General features: G+C 50.8%; 2 protein-coding genes across 2 annotated transcripts; both read right to left on the bottom strand.

The window, feature by feature from the left end:
- Positions 1 to 1263: 1263 nt before the first annotated feature.
- LOC141936049 (olfactory receptor 14A16-like) lies at positions 1264 to 14946 on the bottom strand. Its single transcript, XM_074852774.1, has 3 exons — positions 14897 to 14946; positions 2431 to 2513; positions 1264 to 2246 (listed from the first exon to the last, which is right to left on the bottom strand). Exons 1-3 carry the CDS (start codon positions 14944 to 14946, stop codon positions 1264 to 1266), a joined length of 1116 nt encoding a protein of 371 aa, XP_074708875.1.
- Positions 14947 to 16989: 2043 nt separating this feature from the next.
- Positions 16990 to 18018, bottom strand: LOC141936048 (olfactory receptor 14A16-like). The gene has a single exon (XM_074852773.1). It carries the CDS (start codon positions 17953 to 17955, stop codon positions 16990 to 16992), a length of 966 nt encoding a protein of 321 aa, XP_074708874.1. The 5' UTR covers positions 17956 to 18018.
- Positions 18019 to 19961: the final 1943 nt, after the last annotated feature.

Genomic DNA, 19961 nt, shown 5'->3' with positions numbered 1-19961 from the left:
AGATCCCCATAACCTGTGCAGCTTCTTCCAAAGCCCTGATAATTCTCTTCAGTCGCTAAAGATGTCCCAGCCCCCAGCTTCACTTGAATGCTCTATTTAGCCCCATGTCCCAGCACTGAACTGCACATCCTCCTTCTTATGCTGTCTCAAAATCAAATCTCAACATATTTCACCTCAATGTGATGCACTCCCACCCCCTGCTAATTCCCATCTTCTTCCTGCCTTTTACACACACACTGCCACACACACACTTCTCTCTCCCTACACTCCCATGTGTCCCACAAACCCTTCTGCTTTCCCTGCAGCGATGGGACCTCAGCACAGGAAGTTTGTGCATTCTACAGGCTCATGGATGTTTCCTGAGGTCCATGCAAGTGTGGGGAGCAAAGGAAGAAATGAGAGGTGTCTCAGCCTCTCCATCAGCCCCAGGGCTGAGGGCCAGCCATGGCATGAGATGGAGACCAGTCTCTCCCTTTGTCCCCTGCTTCTGTCTCCAAGGGATCCTTATTGTCCACTCCCAGTAAGCTCCTCTGTGCCAGCCTCCTCCCAGTAAAAATTCTCCTGTCCCAGAGGCTTCTTAGACTTCTCCAGTTGCCCCAATAATAGAGAAACTTGCCCCAAGCTGGCCCATTCAGAAATACGTTTCCCTTGATCATTGATTTCCCCATGGAAACACAGTGCTGATTCTTTGTTCTTCTCGGGGGATGTCCCTGCCCCCAGAGAGCCTTTCACCACTGAAATGTTTCCATGCTGGCCTGACCTGTCACTCCTACCCTGTCCCTCTGCTCTCCACAGGGCCCTGAGCTGGTGGTGCTGCTCTGCAGAACGAGTGGGCTGTGGTGCTTGAAAGCCATGGGGTGACAGTCCCAGGCAGATCCCTGTGATCATTCACCATCTCCAGGGGAACTGGACACCTACGGGTGAAGACTCAGCTCAGGCCCATTCCTTAACACCTTGCCCCATGTCCTCCTCCCTTAGAGAACCAAACACAGCAGATTGGCCTTGTGGGGGCAATTTCTTCAGCCTGACCTCAGCTTTGGAAGAAGAGCCCAAACTCCAGACATTGAGGAAATGCCCTTTTATTACAGAGATGTCACATGGGAGGCCAGCTGTACCATCGTGCCAGACACATGAGAACAGACCCCTGGGTCAGACAGGCTGGTTCATGCCTCTGGGGAAGTGGAGTGGGTGCAGACATGGACAAACATGACTATGACAGATCAAATGCCCAAAGTGCAGGAGGTTCCAATAATGAATGTGAAATCACTTCTGAAGAGACATGGGCAGGTTAATGGTGCTGAGAAACAGTGATTGAATCAGCTTCTTCAATGTCTCTTTAAGCTCCTGGTTCCTCATGCTGTAGATGAGGGGGTTCACTGTCGGAGGCACCACTGAGTACAGAAATGACACCACCAGGTCCAGGGATGGGGAGGAGACAGAGGGGGGCTTCAGGTAGGCAAATGTGCCAGTGCTGACAAACAGGGAGACCACGGCCAGATGAGGGAGACACGTGGAAAAGGCTTTGTGCTGCCCCTGCTCAGAGGGGATCCTCAGCACAGCCCTCAAGATCTGCACATAGGACACCACAATGAAAACAAAACATCCAAAACCTAAACAGGCACTAAACATAATAAACCCAACTTCCCTGAGGTAGGAGTGTGAGCAGGAGAGCTTGAGGATCTGGGGGATTTCACAGAAGAACTGGTCCACAGCATTACCTTGGCAGAACAGCATTGAAAATATGTTGGCTGTGTGCAAGAGAGAATTGAGCAACCCAGTGCCCCAGGCAGCTGCTGCCATGTGGACACAAGCTCTGCTGCCCAGGAGGGTCTCGTAGTGCAGGGGTTTGCAGATGGCAACATAGCAGTCGTAAGACATGATGGTGAGGAGAGAAAATTCTACTGTGATCAAGAAGACAAATATAAAGACCTGGGCAGCACATCCTGAGTAGGAGATGTCCCTGTTGTCCCATAGGGAATTGTCCATGGCTTTGGGGAGAGTGGTGGAGGTGGAGCCCAGGTCAAGGAGGGAGAGGTTGAGGAGGAAGAAGTACATGGGGGTGTGCAGATGGTGGTCACAGGCGATGGTGGTGATGATGAGGCCGTTGCCCAGGAGGGCAGCCAGGTAGATGCCCAGGAAGAGCCAGAAGTGCAAGAGCTGCAGCTCCCGTGTGTCTGCGAATGCCAGGAGGAGGAACTCAGTGATGGAGCTGCTGTTGGACATTTGGTCCCTCACGGTATGAGGGCCTGGTCACAGAGGAAAAAGCATCCATAAGTTAGGACAGATTTCTAATTTCTCTCTATTCAGTTTCTCATGACGCTGCTGGATAACACAGAGCTGCCCTGGGAGAGCTGTGCCCTTCTGGAGGACAGGCTGCTGTCCAGCAGGACCCCACTGGGAAAGAGTCGAATGTCCTAAAGATGGGGAGACCTGAAGCGTGATCTGGCTCATTTGTATCACCCTGAGCCTGCAGATTACGAAGGCACTTGGACATTTCACTGTCATGGAAACATCTGCATGGCAATGCCCACAGGTATTGCTCACAGCTGAACCCCACCCCATCCTAGAGAGTCCGGTGATACCAACATGGGGAGAAGAGGCAGAAGGAGAAATATGGAGAAATGTCACAGAGCTGCTGTGAGGAGGCAAGAGAGTGACAGAGGGTCAGGCTCTGCTGGGTGGGAGAAGAGACCAGGGGTTTTCTTTGGAGTAGGTGTCTGCACTGCAGGGGATGGCAGGGAGGTGCCTGAATTCCTCCTCCCAAGCTGTTTCCAGTAACAGCTCCCTCCTGCTCTCTGCCCATGTCTCTATTGCCTGGAGCTGTTACAACCAGGAGCTGCTTCTCTGTTCCCATGTCTCCTCCCTGTCAGTGCTCACAGCCCCCATCCCACCCCCTGTCCGCTCAGCTCTGCCCTGCAGACCCCTCCTGGCATCAGGGCCTTGCCCAGGGGCATCTCTGTGTGTGCAGGGGCTCAGGAGAGGCTCAGACAAGTGCTAACGACACCTGGGGTCTTAGTGCCTGCTCCAGAAAGGAGAAATAAATTCTCATCTCCCACTGCCCACCCAGTAAAACAAGAGGACACTTACCATGTTAACTGCTGTGAAGATTTCTCCTCCAGTGAGCTCTCAATATCCTGCCACTGCTGTCTGCCTTTCCCCTCTCTGTGCCCGGCTCCTCTGCCCTCGGTGCCTGCAGGCAGTGCCCTCAGCCCTGCCGCGCTTTGCAGAGGAGCTGCTCCTGGGCAGAGCTGTCTCTCTGCAGCGCTGACCACTTGCCCTCAGCTCCCTCTGTAACAGGAGCCCGGCCCAGCTCCTCAGCACAGGACCAGCCCAAGGCATTTTAATGACCCCTCAGGTGGGTTTGGTGATGAGTCCATGAGCCGAACACTGAGAAGCTGCTGAAGAAACCTCTGAAGAAGTCAAAGTTAGATTCAAACTCCAAAGTTTCTTGTGGCTTTAATGGGTCCCACTGAGGGACACTGTTGACAAAGCCTCCCCAGGCTGCACTTAGAGCAGAAATGTGGAGGCAGTGATGGCAGGTAGGGAAAAGCAAAGCAAAGGTGGCTCTGATGCTGAGGAAACCTGCATGTGTTTCATGAAGCCAAAGGGCCAAGCCCTGACCCCATTAACCAAGGGGCCAAGCTGTGACCCCCAGCCCCTGGGAAGGCAGATCCTGTCCCTCACCCATTGCTCAGGGCTCTTCCTGGGGCAGTGGGTGATGGAGATGTGCACCTGCCAGGCTCCTGAGTAGGGACAAGGGGGCAATGAGGCCCCAGTGTTGCAGGGGACTGTGCCTCCTCATAGGCATCAGTGGCAGAAACACCAGCCATGGCCAAAGTCAGGAAGAGGGTCACCCAGTTGAGGACTTTCAGCTTTTCTACAACCCTCTTCACCTCCACCACAGGTGACAGTGCTATGGTGTTGCAGGCAGAGGTACAACCTCTTTCCCTGAATGCTGTAATCACCCACCCAGCTGTCCCACCTTGCTCTTGCCTGAGCATCTTCCTTCCTTTACTGATATCTCACCGTCTTCCCTGGCTCTTCCTTGAAATGTTGGGTTTTGGTTTTTGAAATCTTCCAAAAGCCTTGCACTGATCCAGACTCCTTCTGGGTGATCTGTTACACTGCAGCCCTGGCCTTGGAGTGAATACTTTTTGTCCCTGTGTACAGCCTGGACTTCCCCAGCTGCCCTTTCTGGAGTTATTTCATTCTCATGCTGTTTTCCACTATGAAGTAAAACTCCACCATCTCTGAAACCTCTCTTCAAGCACTCTCAGGTTACTCTTATTCTGTCTGGTGTCTCCACACCACTGAGCCCAGAGTGTTCAGCCTCTCTATACTGGTCATGTGCTTGAGGCCTCCAAACACCATCTTGGGAGATGTCTGGGAACCCTCCAAGGTGTTTGCAGATGAAAACATAGTGGTCATAGTCCAGGAAAGACAAAGTGAGACTTTTTACGAGCACCTGTAATGGCAGGACAAGGGGCAACAGTTTTAAACCGAAAGAGGGTAGATTTAGATGTTATAAGGAAGAAATGTTTTGTGATGAGGGTGCTGAGAGACTGGAACAGTTTGCTTGGAGAACATCCAGGGAGGGGGCATCCACAATTTCACAGGGCAATGTGTTCCTGTGTCTTTCCACCCCCACAGTAAAGAATATCTTCCTTATAACTAATCTAAATCTCCCCCTTTCAGCTTAAAGCCGTTTCCCCTCATCCTATCCCTACACTCCCTGATAAAGCATCCCTTCCCATCTTTTCTCTAGGCCTCCTTTAAGTACTTGAATGCTGCTAGAAGGTCTCCCTGGAGCCTTCTCTTCTCTGGGATGAACAATCCCAACTCCCTCAGCCTGTCCTCATAAGGGAGGTGCTCCAGCCCCCTGATTATCCTTGTGGCCTCTTCTGGACCTGTCTGAGAAGGTCCATGTCATTCTGACACTGGGAGCCCCAGAGCTGGACACAGTGCACAAGGTGGGGTCTCTCGAGAATGGAGTAGAGGGACAGAACCTCCTCCCTCAACCTCCTGGCCACATTTCTCTTGATGCAGCCCAGGAAATGGTTGGCTTCTTGGGCTGCAGGTGCATGTTGCTGGCTCACAGTCAGTTTTCCATTGACCAACACCCCCAAGTCCTTCTCCCCAGGGCTCTCAAACCACTCTTTGCGCAGTCTCTGTTTGTGCTTAAGATTACCCCGATCCATGTGCAGGACCTTGCACTTGGCCCTGTTGAACTTCATGAGGTTTACATAAGCCCAGCTCTCCATCCTGTCCAGGTCCCTGTGGATGGAACATCCCTTCCCTCCAGCGTGTCAACTGCACCACACAGCTCGGTGTCGTTGACAAACTTGCTGAGTGTGCACTCAATCCCACTGTCCACGTTACCAACAAAGACATTAAACAATGCCAGTCCCAAAACTGACCCCTGAGGATGCCACTTGTCACTTGGACATTGAGCCACTGACCACAAGCCTTGGACTGTGACTGCCCAGCCAGTTCCTTATCTCTGAGTGGTCCATCAATCAAATCCATGTCTCTCCAATCTGGGGGTCTGGTACTGACAAGGCCATGGGGCTGGACCCAGAGGGGAAGTTGCCCTTTATGGGAGAGAGCAGCAGGAATGTGTGGAGCTCTGGCTGGGGATGGACGATGAGTCAGCTGAGAGCTGAAGGGTCATGGGGAACATTGTGGTAGGTGGATGTCTGCTATGGACCCCCTGATGAGGAAGAGGAAATAGATGGACATTCTTGATTCAACTGGAAGAAGCCCTGGTCTTCATAGCAGACCTAAACTATCCCAAAATTTGGTGAAGGGGCAACATACCCAAGTGAAAGCCATCCAGAAGATTTTTGGATTTAATTGCCAACATCATACCAACAAGGGTGACTGAAGAGGCAGTGAGGGGAGGTGTCCTGCAGGAAATCAGGCTTAGAAACAAGGAAGAGCTGGTCAGGGATGTAACGGGTGTGGGAAAGTAGAGTTGAGGCTCCTGAGAGAAGGGAACAAGGCCAAGAACAGGACTTCAGAGAGCAGGCTTTGGCCTGCTGATGAACCTGCTTGGAAGAATTCCATGTGACAGGTCACCGAAGAATTTCCCAGATTAAGACACCAAAGTGAATCAAAAGAGAGGAAGATAGTAGGGTCCACAGACATAGGCTCTGCTTACAAAATAAAAAGCTGGAGTTAGATGTCAGACCAGTACAAGATATGGAAATGGAACTAAAGATTATAGAAAACTACCTTGAGAAATCAGGAAGGCAGCTCAGTTTCTAGCAGAGCAGCATATAGTCACTAACACCAGTGACAATAAACGCAATGCATTCCCTGCAGTCTGGGAACTCAAGAGTAAGTCTTGGTCAAGATCCATAGGTTGTACTGGGAAGGCCCAGGTTCCTGTGGGCTGGCACCGTGGATCCTGGTACCCTTGCCAGCAGATTCTTGGGGCTGACCCACAGCTGAAGAGGCCATTGGGAACCCAAGAACCTTGGCCCTGTTATTAGCAGGAACAGGAACATCCATGAACAGTCTTGGGTCATCTGGGGTAACTCAGGCTGAATAATTCTGGAAGAAGTGACCTCATGTGGCTGTGACAGAGCCCATCATCTTGAACCAATTTGTGAAAATGTCACCTTCCAACCAGGGAAATTCAAGGGAGTCATGTAAAAAGACCCATCAGGTCAATCGGCATAGTAAGGGAAAGGAATATTTATTATGCTGTGGATGCAGAAGGCAATAAGCATTGGCTTGTGCCTCAGAATATTGAAGGAGAATCTCATGAAGCTCCTCCATGAGCTGAGGCAATCACTCTGAGCAGAGTGAAGGACAGTGAGTGCTGGCCTAACACGAAGAAGGATGTAGATCTCTGGGGTAGGAGCTGTCTGTCTCGTGCCATGACCAGTGCAGATTACACTGGAGTAAAAGCCCCATCCCAGCACCAACAGAGTGGAGGCCCACGGCCACACTGGAAGACTGATTTGGTGGGAGCTCTGCCAGTGACAGCTTGAAACACCAAGTGCATCTTGGTAGCAGCAGATCCTTTTAGTGAACGGACAGAAGCCCCCTTGCAAAACCAACATGGTGGCCACCACTGCAGATCTCCTGTTGAACGCTGTTATTTCTTGCTGGGGTCTGCTCCACAGCACTGAGTCTGATCTCAGCACTGACTTTATCGCAATAATTCTGCATGAGCACTGCAAAGCCTGAACGCGACACGTCCCACCCTGGCTCTGGCAACGTGTGGGGCAGGGGAGAGGGAAAGGCCAGTGAAGGGGCTGGGTTTAGCTGTTGACCGTGGGGTGAAGCAGCGATGAGGAGTCAAGGGAGTGGATGGGGAGAGACAGGGAAAGGCACCACAACTTGTGATGTTGATTGTGAGGCCACTCCTGTTACAGGATCCTGGTTGGCCAGCAGATGTCCCCAGCAATTTGGGGACAAGACATTCGTCGCAAAACCGCTCATCCCAGCAAAGACAGGGACAGAGAGGAAGGGGAGAGGCAGGCCAAGGGGATCTGGCTGGAATGGGGATGGTTATGAGGTCACTTCAATATTCTCCTGTAGGGGATGGGCTGAGGCAGGTGGAAGAGGCCCACTTGAGTTCTGATTCTGGGGGCACCTCTGTTATTGGGACCTGACCAACCATGACAGAGAGAAGACCAGACAGGGCTTATGGCCACCCTGCTCAGGACTTCTTAGCAAAGATGCCAGGTGGGCCACAAGGGCAATGCTCACCTGGACCTGGTCCTGACCAACAAGGGAGAGCTGGTCAGGACTAGGATAAGCTGTGTCAGCCTTGGCTGTTGTGACCATGAAATAGTGGGGTCCCAGACACCAAAGGGCAGTAAGGAAGGCCAGCAGCAGAGCACAGGCCATTGGATTACAGAGGAGGTGTCTGTGATGTACCTGGGAGATGATCCAAGTGGTGCCATGGGAAGCAGCTCTGAAGGGAAAAGGAGCTCAGGAAATCTGATAGACCTGACAGGAAAGACTCCTCTGAGGACAAGAAGTATCATGGATCTTTCCTGAGGTCAGTCCAAGGGTGGGGAGTGAAAGAGGGGAGAAGAGCAAGGTCAGCTAATGTAGATAACTCAGCACAGCTATCCCCAGCAGCGGGCATTCCCCCTCTGCCAGGCTGAGGCATGCACTCAAAATGGAAATGTTTGTACCATCCTGGATGTGCACAGGAGGAGACTTCCTTCCTTCCTTCCTTCCTTCCTTCCTTCCTTCCTTCCTTCCTTCCTTCCTTCCTTCCTTCCTTCCTTCCTTCCTTCCTTCCTTCCTTCCTTCCTTCCTTCCTTCCTTCCTTCCTTCCTTCCTTCCTTCCTTCCTTCCTTCCTTCCTTCCTTCCTTCCTTCCTTCCTTCCTTCCTTCCTTCCTTCCTTCCTTCCTTCCTTCCTCCCTTCCTTCCTTCCTTCCTCCCTCCCTCCCTCCCTCCCTCCCTTCCTTCCTTCCTTCCTTCCTTCCTTCCTTCCTTCCTTCCTTCCTTCCTTCCTTCCTTCCTTCCTTCCTTCCTTCCTTCCTTCCTTCCTTCCTTCCTTCCTGTCATATTTCTAGGACAATCCACCTCCTCCTTCACCTGCAGGCATTCACTGCTTTCCATTCCTGGGCTCTGACATGGCTGTAAGGATTTGCTAAAGCCATCAGACATCTCATTGTTTCTCACTGACATCCCCCAGTGAGAGAACCACTCTCCCACACCTACACATGGCCAATCACTGCTGCTCAGGGCAACTAACTCTTCAGAAGAGGCCTCAAGCTTCCTGGATCTTTCTGGTGCTTTTTATGATCTTCCTTGCTGCCTCCAGAACTCATGATGAGACTTCTTGGCCATAACAGGGCTTTTATGAACATCTCTTACGAAACGGTTGTCTTTTTCTGCTCTTCTGTGTAGAAAAAGGAGTGACAGGAAAACACCACCTACATCACAATGGATGCTGAGTGAAGTGCCAGTAAGAACCAGGTGAGCCAACCCCATGCCTGTGGCTTTCTAGCAAGGAGTCTGTCCTGAGAAGGGGATCCAGCCTCTGCCACCCTCTGGAGAGGGAAATCAGCAGTGTCCACACCACGTAGGGACACAAAGGGCGACTTTTTCAAGACCACCCTTCATCTGAACTTCTTCAAGTTTGTCCTTGAGGATGGGGTAGCACAGCGTGTATTGCAGATACTGATTCAGTTGGCATTGCCCAGAGAGGCTACCAGAGATACAGAAGGCTACACGGCAGATGTCTTTGTTTTGGGACATTAATGCTTTTTTGTCGCTACTGGTTATCTCAGGGAAACCAAACAAACACCTGAAGTCTTATTTAAGGATTCTTGACTAAATCCCCACCAAGTCTGCATCTCATGCAATGGGATGGCAGAGGCCAAGGGAAGGATGGTTTGGGCACTTTCCGGGGATCTGGGAAACTGAAGCGTGCTCTCCTCTCCCTGACACCCTGCCCTCCTCAGGGAGCTGTGTGAGAAACTCTGCCAACGAGGTCTGGACTCACAGTCGTTTCATGTAACCGATGTCTGACTGCAGCCAGTGTCATCCTGCAAGCTCAGGCTTTGAGCTTCCATTTGAGCCAGAAGGATTTCAGTTCACACCACCTCCATCTTCCCTCTGACAATGCCCATGGTGTGACACAACTGTTGTGGATGTCCAGGCAGGATGGGCAAAAGAGTTTAATTACTGACCTGGAACATTTTCCCTTGCTAGAAATGTGAACTTGGCTCTCAATATTTCTGTGTTCAATCTGCTTTGCCACTTGGAAGCTCTCTCTCCGAAGGACTAGCCTAGCGTGTATGCTTGTTTTTCTGTTTGGTTTTGTTTGTTTTAACCCCAATGAACATGCAGCACTGAAGTGGGTTCTTGGCCACCTAGACACACAGCTGGCTCATGTTCAGTTGCTTGTCAATTAGAACCCCCAGATCCTTCTCTTCCAGACAGCTCCAGCCACACCTCCCCAAGCCTGTAGCCATGCAGGGGATTTTGTGGCCCAAGTGCAGGACCTGGCACTTGGCCTTTTGAAGCTCATCCCGTTAACGTTGGCCACCGATCCAATCTATCCAAGTCTCTCTGTAGAGCCTCCCTGTCCTCGTGCAGATCGACACTCCCGCTTAACTTGGTGTCATCTGCGAACTTACTGATGATACACTCTGTGTCCTTATCGAGATCATCAATAAAGATGTTGAACAGAAATGGTCCCAACACCGAGCCCTGAGGAACACCACTTGTGACCGGCCGCCAGCTGGATGGAGCTCTATTGACCATCACTCTCTGGGACTGTCCATCCAGCCAGTGCTTGACCCAGCAGACTATTCGCTCCTCCAGGCCATCGGCTCCCAGTTTTTCTATGAGAATTCTATGGGGAACTGTGTCAAATGCTTTTCGAAAATCCAGGTAGACAATATCCACAGCTTTTTCCTCATCCAATAGTTGGGTCATTTTGTCATAGAAGGAGATGAGGTTTGTCAGGCCGGACCTGCCTTTCATAAACCCATGCTGACTAGGCCTGATCCCCTGGTTGCCCATTATATGACTTTCAATGTCACTCGAGATGACCAGCTCCATGACCTTCCCTGGCACCGAGGTCAGACTGACAGGTCTATAGTTTCCTGGATCCTCCTTTCTGCCTCTCTTGTAGATGGGTGTCACATTTGCCACCCTCCAGTCCAATGGGACCTTTCCAGTTAGCCATGACTTCAGGTAAATCACGGAAAGCGGCTTGGCGAGCCCAGCTGCCAACTCTTTCAGCACCCTTGGGTGTAACCCATCCGGTCCCACAGCTTTCTGAGGAGGGGAAATGGAGTGGAACGTGCTGATCTATTCTCCTTGGACCCAGGGACAAGATGTATGTGAATAGTTCAAAACTGCATCACGGGATGTTCGGTCCTGACATTAGGAGAGATTTGCATACCGGGAAGATTGTCAAACACTGGAAAGGGCTTCCTAGAACTGGTCAGTGTCCACATTCCATCATTGGAGAATGCCCTTAATAAAATGTTTTAACTTATCGTCAGCCTGAAGTGGTCAGGCAGTTGGACTAGGTGGTCACTGTAGGTCCCTTCCAGCTGAACTATTCTGTTCTGTTCTATCATACGCCATGCTACGCTATGCTACTCAGTTAATCCAAAAAGATCATGGTCCAGGGACAAGCAATGGACCTACAGCTCTTCCTGGCAGTGCACATTTGCGCCGCAGCACCTCAGCTGGGGCACCAGGGTGGAGCCCAGCCTTCTCCCAGGGAAACCTGAGCAGTCAGTGCTGTGCTGCTCTGTGCTGCTGCATGTACAGCGCGGTCTTCACGCCTGTGCTGTGCTGCACGGGTCCCTTGGCCACAGGACAACCTCAGCAGCTCTTTGTCACAGAGGAGCCTTCAGGCAGCTCCCACTCTCTACTGCTCCTTATGCCACCTGCCTGGCTGTGCCTGTACCTAACAGTGCAGCAAGAAGTTCTCATGAGAACGTTGTTCCTGTTTGACTGCAGAAATGATAAATAATGTTGTTTCCTTCTAAGAACGTCCCAGAGTAGCTTGAATGTCCAAACCAGGAGACTCTCATCGACAGATGGGGTCTGCATGGCATGCTGCTTGTAGGTCGGAAGCCCATTCAACGCTACATCCCCTGGGGTTCCCACCATCACGAGGGACATAAGATTAGCTCTACGATTCTCTCCTTATGGTGTTAGCACTAACGAACAGCATTTTAAATGATGCCTCACAGAGTCTGAGTGCCTCTCTTACTGGGATCCTAACAGACCAGCATGTCCTGGTGAAATCCTCTCTCAGCACCCTTGGGTGCAGCCCCACTGCTCCCATGGACTGGTAAGGGTGTAGTTTGCTCCAGTCACCCCTGCCTTGATCCCCACCCACCGCTGGTTTTTCCTGTCCTGAGTCTTGACTGAAAACACAAAGGCCTGGGAGACCTCGCTGGTGGTAACTGAGGCAAAGAGGACACAGACCATCTCAGATCTACCTACACCTGCTCTTTCTAAACTCAGCAGTGGTCCCACAGTATCTCTGTTTGTTCTTCAGCTGTTCCTGAAGTACCAAAAGCTCATCTTGGTGCCCTTGATTTCCCGTTCAAGCTTCAATTGAGCTTTGATATTATTGTCCTTGTAGGATGTTGTGGTTGAAGACAAGATATATTCAGGCACACTGTGAAAATGGTTGGTCTGTTCCCTGACTATCCTTAAGGGAGTGAGTAAAGACCCCAGTGTGATGTGCTTTTTATTTTTTCTTTCTCGCAATTTCCAAAAAACCCTTCTGTACCTGATTACCTCCAGTGCTCTATGGAAAGCAGGTAGAAATTGCTGCAAAGAAGCTGTCACAATCAGGTGTGGGCTTCAGTGGAGAAGTCTGATGTAAAGAAAAGTGATGCAAGTCCCAGGGGGCCAATGAGAGAACAAACAATGTTGGTGAGGTGAGGAGCAAGGGTGTCCATAGGATCATAGAATCGTTTGGATTGGAAGGACCCCTGAAGACCATCTTGTAGCTGCTCTGAGACGTACCAGAATTATCTGAGAAGAATTGTGACCAAACTGAAAAAAATACTGACCAAAGTCAATCATCTCGTGATCCTATAAATAGTGACCCTAAGTGTGACCCTTTGAGCTCTACGGGATCACAACAGGCTGTGCCCCAGTATCACCCTCTGAGCTGGGATGCCTCTTAGGGCAGATTTTGTGAGGATGTCACAGAACAGATTTCATGAAGATTTCCAAGATCATCTGCTGATAGACACTGACAAAGAGAAAGGGTTCAAAAATTCTCTGCTGAAAAATGATGAAATGAAGTTTCAGTGATTATTTGGTACCAGTAATTTACTATCACACGTCAAACTCTATACCTCTCTGTGTATGTATGTTTTTGTATGTGTCTATTTGATTCAGGAAACTTATGATGTTGATTATAATGAATTTTATTAAATCAGCCAGTGATTAAGCATTGCCAAAAATCATTCAACCTAATCTTGTGGTTTACCTTCACAGTGTTAATGCATCTTAACTTTTTGCTACCTCAAAATTTTGTGGGATATATAATCACTCATTCCCCAACAAATTAGTGTAAAAAGTAAACAAGATATTTTCCTTACTCTTTATATTAATTCCATTAGACATAAACCCTTAACCGGGTCTGGGGCTAAGATTGGATCTAGCTGCACCTAGACTCCTCTCTGAGGAGGAGTTTAGAAATTAAGGGGACTGATGTAAAACTCGTGACATAATGGGACGGTCTCTCTTGCCCTTTTCATCTTCGGTCTCTGTGTAAATCATTCTAACTCGACTCTACCACAATTTTCCTTCCTGTGTTTCTTCCATGTAGTAAGTAATAGAGTGAAACTTGCCATCAAATTTCATTAAGTCACACTGTTACAAATTCACATTAAAATCACTTTTTGCTAATACCTTTCCCCATGATACTTTAAGTGATCTAAAACCTTCATCGGTGACACAAGAGAACAAAGACCTGGGTTCTGTTGGTGCCTTTCAGCCTTGCCAGCGCCCTTTGCCATCCCCACCGCAGGCTGTTCTACCCTGTCCCACTCCTGCCCCTCTCTCCCTGCAGGCTGGAGCACCCATCTCCCTTCCCCGCCTTGCTCCCACCCCACCATTTCCCGACCTTCAGTGATGTTTCCCACTACCAAGGAAAGCTCTACCACCTCAGAAACAGCCCTTCCACCAGAGAACCCAACCCAAAGGCTTCCTGTGGCCTTTCACCTGACCAGAGAGCAGGAACCCCACCAGGATCTTCTAAACCACATGACCGCTGCTGGCCTTTCAGCTTCTCGGATGGACGTGACCAAGCCATGTGCCTGCTGCTATCCCACATGTGCTCAGGGGGAATGGACATGACATCCCGTGTCCAAGCCCTTCTCCTGGGTAAGGCCTATGGGTACTTTGGCAGAGGCACTTTCCCAGCCATGTACCTGCTGCTGGGCTGTCACCTCCAGAGACAGAACTGACCTCACGGTCCCCTTCACAGCCACACGCTTCCTACTGAATTGTGATTCTGAGACACAACAGACCTCATAGTACCATACGCATCCATCACCCTCCTTATGGCCAAGGACCTGACCAGATCAGAGTAGGCTTGTTTCATCATATCTATTAAATATATCTCCTATTAACAATTTGAGTGGAAAAACATACTTTACAGGAACTGCTGTAGCTATGTTGACACATTTTATATCTCTTCTTCTGCCTCTTTTTTAATTTCACAGAATTATCAAGGTTAGAAAAGACATTGAAGTTCATCCAGTCCAACCATTAACCTAACACTTACAGTTCTCAACTACACCATATCTCTAAGCGCTCAGTCAATGCGATCCTTTTCCTCCGCCTATTCTGTCTTCAAAAAATTCATCAAGGGAAAGTTTCATGGAATCATAGAGTAACTCAGGTGTGAGGAGAGCCCTGGACAACCTCTTGTCCGACTTTGAAGTTGAAGGCAGGGTGAACCAGGTGAGGTTGTTCAAGGCCTCTGTCCAGCTTTGCATCACCCACAAAGGAGCTGAAAGTGCGCTCTGTCACATCATACAGGGGGATGGTAAAGATGTTCAATGTGTTGGCCCAGGTGCTGGTCACTGAGGGATGCCACTAGTGACCGGCTGCACTCAGGACTTTGTACCACTGATGACATTTGGGCTTGATCACCCAGCCAACATCCCACCCACCCTAACATCCACTTCATCAGCCCAGGTAGCACCAACCTGACTATAATGACTCCATGGAAGACCATGTCAAAGGCCTTGCAAAATTCCATGTGCACAACATGCCCTTCTTTCCCCTGCCCGTTTTGGTGCAGCAATCCCTTTCTTGTCCTTCAACTACCTGGAGATGGCTGCACGAGGACATGTCCCACCATCTTCCCAGGGATGGAGGGAAGCTGACAAGGCTATAGTTCTCCCCCTATAATTCTCCCACTTCTCGTTCCTGCATTTCTTGAACATGCGTTTGACATCTGCCTTTTCCATGGACCCCAGAACCTCTCTGATTGCTCTGACACTTTTGAGGGCTCAGTCCAGAATCACAGGTGAGGGTGACATAACGAACAGGAGCACTTGCAATGAGCCTGTCCAAGGCAGCCCAGATGAGTCTCACTGCCAGAGTGGGGGTTCCCGGAGACACACAGAGACGTGTCAGGGCTCTGTCAGGTGTCCACATCTCAGCTGGACTCATGCACTCATCTTACACACAGGGATGTTCAGAGACACGAGTCCTTCCCTTGTACATGCAGAGGCAGTGCATTGCAGGAGTCGTAGTGTCTCTCTGGCCTCCTGCTGCCACTGCCAGAGGCTGTGAGGCCCCTCAGCCTTGTGGTGATCACACTGCTCTGCACTCGTGTGAGATGCCCTACGGCATGAGGAACGGACTGAGGGACCTCGGTTCAAGGAAACACATCCCAGTGCTGCATTCGGTTTATTTGCCAGGGGACGTTACTGTCAATGTGAAATGACCTTATGACACAGTTTGTGCCACACACCATCATGGCAACCCCAGGAATAGCTGATGGCATTTGTTCTCTCTCACTTCACACACATGATGTGCATGCTTACATCTCCTCCCTACAATGTAAACATGGACTTCTGAGCTACTGATTTGATGTACCTCATGGAGGGAGAAAGAACCTCTGCGATCTGGGGTGAGAGACCAGTCTTGCAAATGGTGGTTCTAAGGGACTAGAAGGTACTGATTTCCCTTGGTCAGTGTCATGGCTTAACCCCAGCCAGCATCTGGGCCCAACACAGCCACTCACTCACTCCCTTCAGTACAATGGGGGACAGAATCAAAAGCGTAGAAGTAAGAAAACTCGTGGGTTGAGATAAAGACAGTTTAATAGGTAAAGAAAAAGCCACACAGGTAAGCAAAGGAAAACATGGAATTCATTCACTTCTTTCCATTTGCAGGCAGGGCCTCAGCCATCTCCAGGACATCTGGGCTCCATCACATGTAATGGTGACTTGGGAAGACAAAAACAATAACTCTGAAGGTCCCCATGTTCATCCTTCTTCCCCCAGCTTTATATTACTGAGCATGATGTCATAAGGAATAAAATATCCCTTTTGTCAGTTAGGGTAGGTACCAGCTATGTCCCTTCCCACCTCCTTGTGCAGTCCCACCCTGCTCACTGGTGGGGTGGGGTGAAGAGCAGAAAAGGCCTTGACTCTATGTAAGCCCTGCTCAGCAATAACAAAGACAGCCCTGCGTTATCAACACTGTTTTCAGCACAAAAACAAACCACAGCCCCATACCAGCTACTAGGAAGAAAATTAACTCTATCCCAGTCAAACCAGCACAAGCAGCTTCCCCAGTGTGCCCAGTGAGCACAGACACAGACCAGACCCTGGACCTTCAAGTCTCTCCCAGGAGGCCTGGCTGTGCGAGGACACTGCTGTGTGCCCCCACCCTGCAAATCACACTGTGCACCTGTTCACTGGTGTTTTCATCAATGGGCCAATTTCTTGGGCATGTTCTTGAGATCAGGTTTGGAAGAAGACCTCAGCCTTCAGGCACTGCCCTGAGCAGATCCTCTTTCATGATGGAACTGCATTTACTGAGGCCGGCTCTGTCACAGAAGTGCCCATTGCCTGTCCCTGCCTGTGGTCACAGAACTGTCATGCAGCAGGAGTGCGACCAAGCTGCCGGAGCACTCAGGCCTTACACCAAACTGAAGGGATCAGAAAAGAGTGTGGAAGTGAGGAGGGAATATCTATAGAAGACCAAGTGCTCCCTGGTAGTACTGCCATGCTGGGACTCTCTTACCCTCCACGTCTGCACACAGGAATTTTTCTTGCAGGTCCATAAAACCTTACAGGAAAGATCCCAGAAGAAGAAGAATCACTGCCTGCCCTTTATTTTGTTAAAACACACACAGATCATGGCTCCTCATTTATCCAGACACTCGGTCACAAAAGTACACAGTGAATTAGAAAGAGGATGACAACATAATTGCAAGTAAAATGCAATCACCACCAACAGAAAATGCAAATGACAGGCTGGGCCTGTACAGAGTTATATTATAACTGCTGTGCAGTAGAAGATGAGTAGTTTATTGCTTCAAAATAACAATTAGTTATCAGTTTCCACAGGGCATCCTTGAGCTCCTGGTTCCTCAAGCTATAGATGAGGGGGTTCACTGCTGGAGGAATTACTGAGTAAAGAAATGAGACCACCACGTCCAGGGTGGGGGAGGAGAAGGAGGGGGGCTTCAGGTGGGCAAACATGCCAGTGCTGATAAAGAGGGAGACCACAGCCAGGTGAGGGAGGCATGTGGAAAAGGCTTTGTGCCGTCCCTGCTCAGAGGGGATCCTCAGCACGGCCCTCAAGATCTGCACATAGGACACCACAATGAAAACAAAACACCAAAAAAATAAACACGCACTAGCAAGAAGAAGCCCAGCTTCCCTGAGGTAGGAGTGTGAGCAGGAGAGCTTGAGGATCTGGGGGATTTGACAGAAAAACTGGTCCAGGACATTGCCTTGGCAGAGTGGTAGTGAAAATGTGTTGGCTGTGTGCAGCACAGCATAGAGAAAGCCACTGCCCCAGGCAGCTGCTGCCATGTGGACACAAGCTCTGCTGCCCAGGAGGGTCTCGTAGTGCAGGGGTTTGCAGATGGCAACGTAGCGGTCGTACGACATGATGGTGAGGAGAGAAAATTCTGCTGAGATCAGGAAGAAAAAGAAAAAGACTTGGGCAGCACATCCTGAATAGGAGATAGCCCTGTTGTCCCAGAGGGAATTGTCCATGGCTTTGGGGAGAGTGGTGGAGATGGAGCCCAGGTCGAGGAGGGAGAGGTTGAGGAGGAAGAAGTACATGGGGGTGTGCAGGTGGCGGTCACAGGCGATGGCGGTGATGATGAGGCCGTTGCCCAGGAGGGCAGCCAGGTAGATGCCCAGGAAGAGCCAGAAGTGCAAGAGCTGCAGCTCCCGTGTGTCTGCAAATGCCAGGAGGAGGAACTCAGTGATGGAGCTGCCGTTTGACATTTGCTATCTCTGTGCATAGTGAGCTGTTCAAGCAGGAAAAAGCAGTGAAGGTTTAGGACTGACTTCTCTAGCAAAACTTACTCAATATCTGACAGAACCGCTACCCCCACCAAACTCTGTCCTTCCAGAAGGACCTTCATGCAGCTCCCGGGCTGGAGCTCTGGTGTTTGCTGGCTGAGGGGGCAGTGGGGAGCAAGGGATTCTGCTGGGGGCTCTGCAGGAGTCAGTCCTGCTGTGCCCCAACAGGCAGAGAGAAACCCACAGTCATCACTGGTTAACTCCGCTCCTGAAATCCAAGAGATTTCAGCCTTGTCCCTCCCAGGGCCCCCGGCTGCAGAGCAGAGCTGTGGGGCTTTGCTCTTCTGCCTTTGGCTCCTGTTGCCCTGTCCTACCTGAGGAGTGCGTTCTGAAGGCAGACAGCCTGGACATTGCTGCTGCGCTACAAGTGCTCCATGGAGAGTGCGGGGGTGCAAACGGGCAGAGCCTTAGTGCAGAGTGAGGAGAGCCAGGCTGTCCATCAGACTTGCTCTCAGCTGCCCTGGGCTTGCACCACTGGAATCTGCAGGAGGGTCACACCCAGCTGTTCCCTTGACAGGAAATTGGCTGCTGCTGAGAGCAGAGGAATCCAGTTGAAAACTCCCCTCCCCAGTAAAGATCTCTGAGTTTTTTTATTCCTTGAGGTTGGGGGGTTTGGTAAAAAGAGCCGGGTTTATCCCCATCCCATGGTCAGCATTTCCCAGAGACCCAGAGGCTCGAAGGGGGCTTGGGCACCTTGCTGCCATGGACACATCTGCATGGCAGGACCTGCAGGGCCAGTTGCTGAGCTGCAGCTGAAAGCCCCATCCCCAGAGAGCCTGAAAACAGGAGCAGCAGCAGCAGGGGCAGGTGGAGAACCAAGGAGCAATGCCCCAATGCTTCTGCCAAGGGAGGCCAGGCCAGGGAGGGACAGATGGGCACTGGGGAGAGTCTCCTCTGCTGCAGCTCTGGCTGCCAAGGAGGCAGCTCCTGCCCTGGACTGAGGGACCTGGAGGGCAGAGGCTCTTCTGGGTGTGGGAGGAGAACAGGGAGGATTATTATGTAAACAGCACTTTCAGTGAAGGGCTAATAGGGAGTTTCACAAATACCACCCCCCACCCTGAACCGTGAATTTCTTTCACTCCCTGCCAAAGCCTCTGGTGCGTGGAGCTGTCCCTGCCTGGAGCTGTTTCTCTTTTCCTTTATCTCCTCCCTGTCAGTGCTCACAGCCCCCATCCCACCCGCTGTGTGCTCAGCTCTGCCCTGCAGACCCCTCCTGGCAGCAGGGCCCTGCCCAGGGGCATCTCTCTGTGTGCAGGGACACAGGAGAGACTCAGACATCTGCGAACAAGAAGTGGGGTCTTAGAACCTGCTCCAGAAAGGAGAAATAGATTGCCATCTCCCACTGCCCACCCAGCAAAACAGGAGGACACTTACTATATTAACTGCTGTGATTATTTCTCCTCCAGTGAGCTCTCAGCATCCTGCCACTGCCGTCTGCCTTTCCCCTCTCTGTGCCCGGCTCCTGTGCCCTCAGTGCCTGCAGGCAGTGCCCTCAGCCCTGCTGCGCTTTGCAGAGGAGCTGCTCCTGGGCAGAGCTTTCTCTCTGCAGCGCTGACCACTTGCCCTCAGCTCCCTCTGTAACAGGAGCCCGGCCAGCTCCTCAGCACAGGACCAGCCCAAGGCATTTTAATGACCCCTCAGGTGGGTTTGGTGATGAGTCTCTGAACATCGGACACTGAGATGCTGCTGAAGAAACCTCTGAAGAAGTCAAAGTTAGTTTCAAACTCCAAAGTTTCTTGTGGCTTTAATGGGTCCCACTGAGGGACACTGTTGACAAAGCCTCCCCAGGCTCCACTTAGAGCAGAAATGTGGAGGCAGTGATGGCAGGTAGGGAAAAGCAAAGCAAAGGTGGCTCTGATGCTGAGGAAACCTGCATGTGTTTCATGAAGCCAAAGGGCCAAGCCCTGACCCCATTAACCAAGGGGCCA

Source organism: Strix uralensis, chromosome 31, assembly GCF_047716275.1.
Source record: "Strix uralensis isolate ZFMK-TIS-50842 chromosome 31, bStrUra1, whole genome shotgun sequence".
NCBI lineage: Eukaryota > Metazoa > Chordata > Aves > Strigiformes > Strigidae > Strix > Strix uralensis.
The sequence above is the reverse complement of the archived record's forward strand: the minus strand, read 5'-3'. Positions and strand labels throughout refer to the sequence as shown.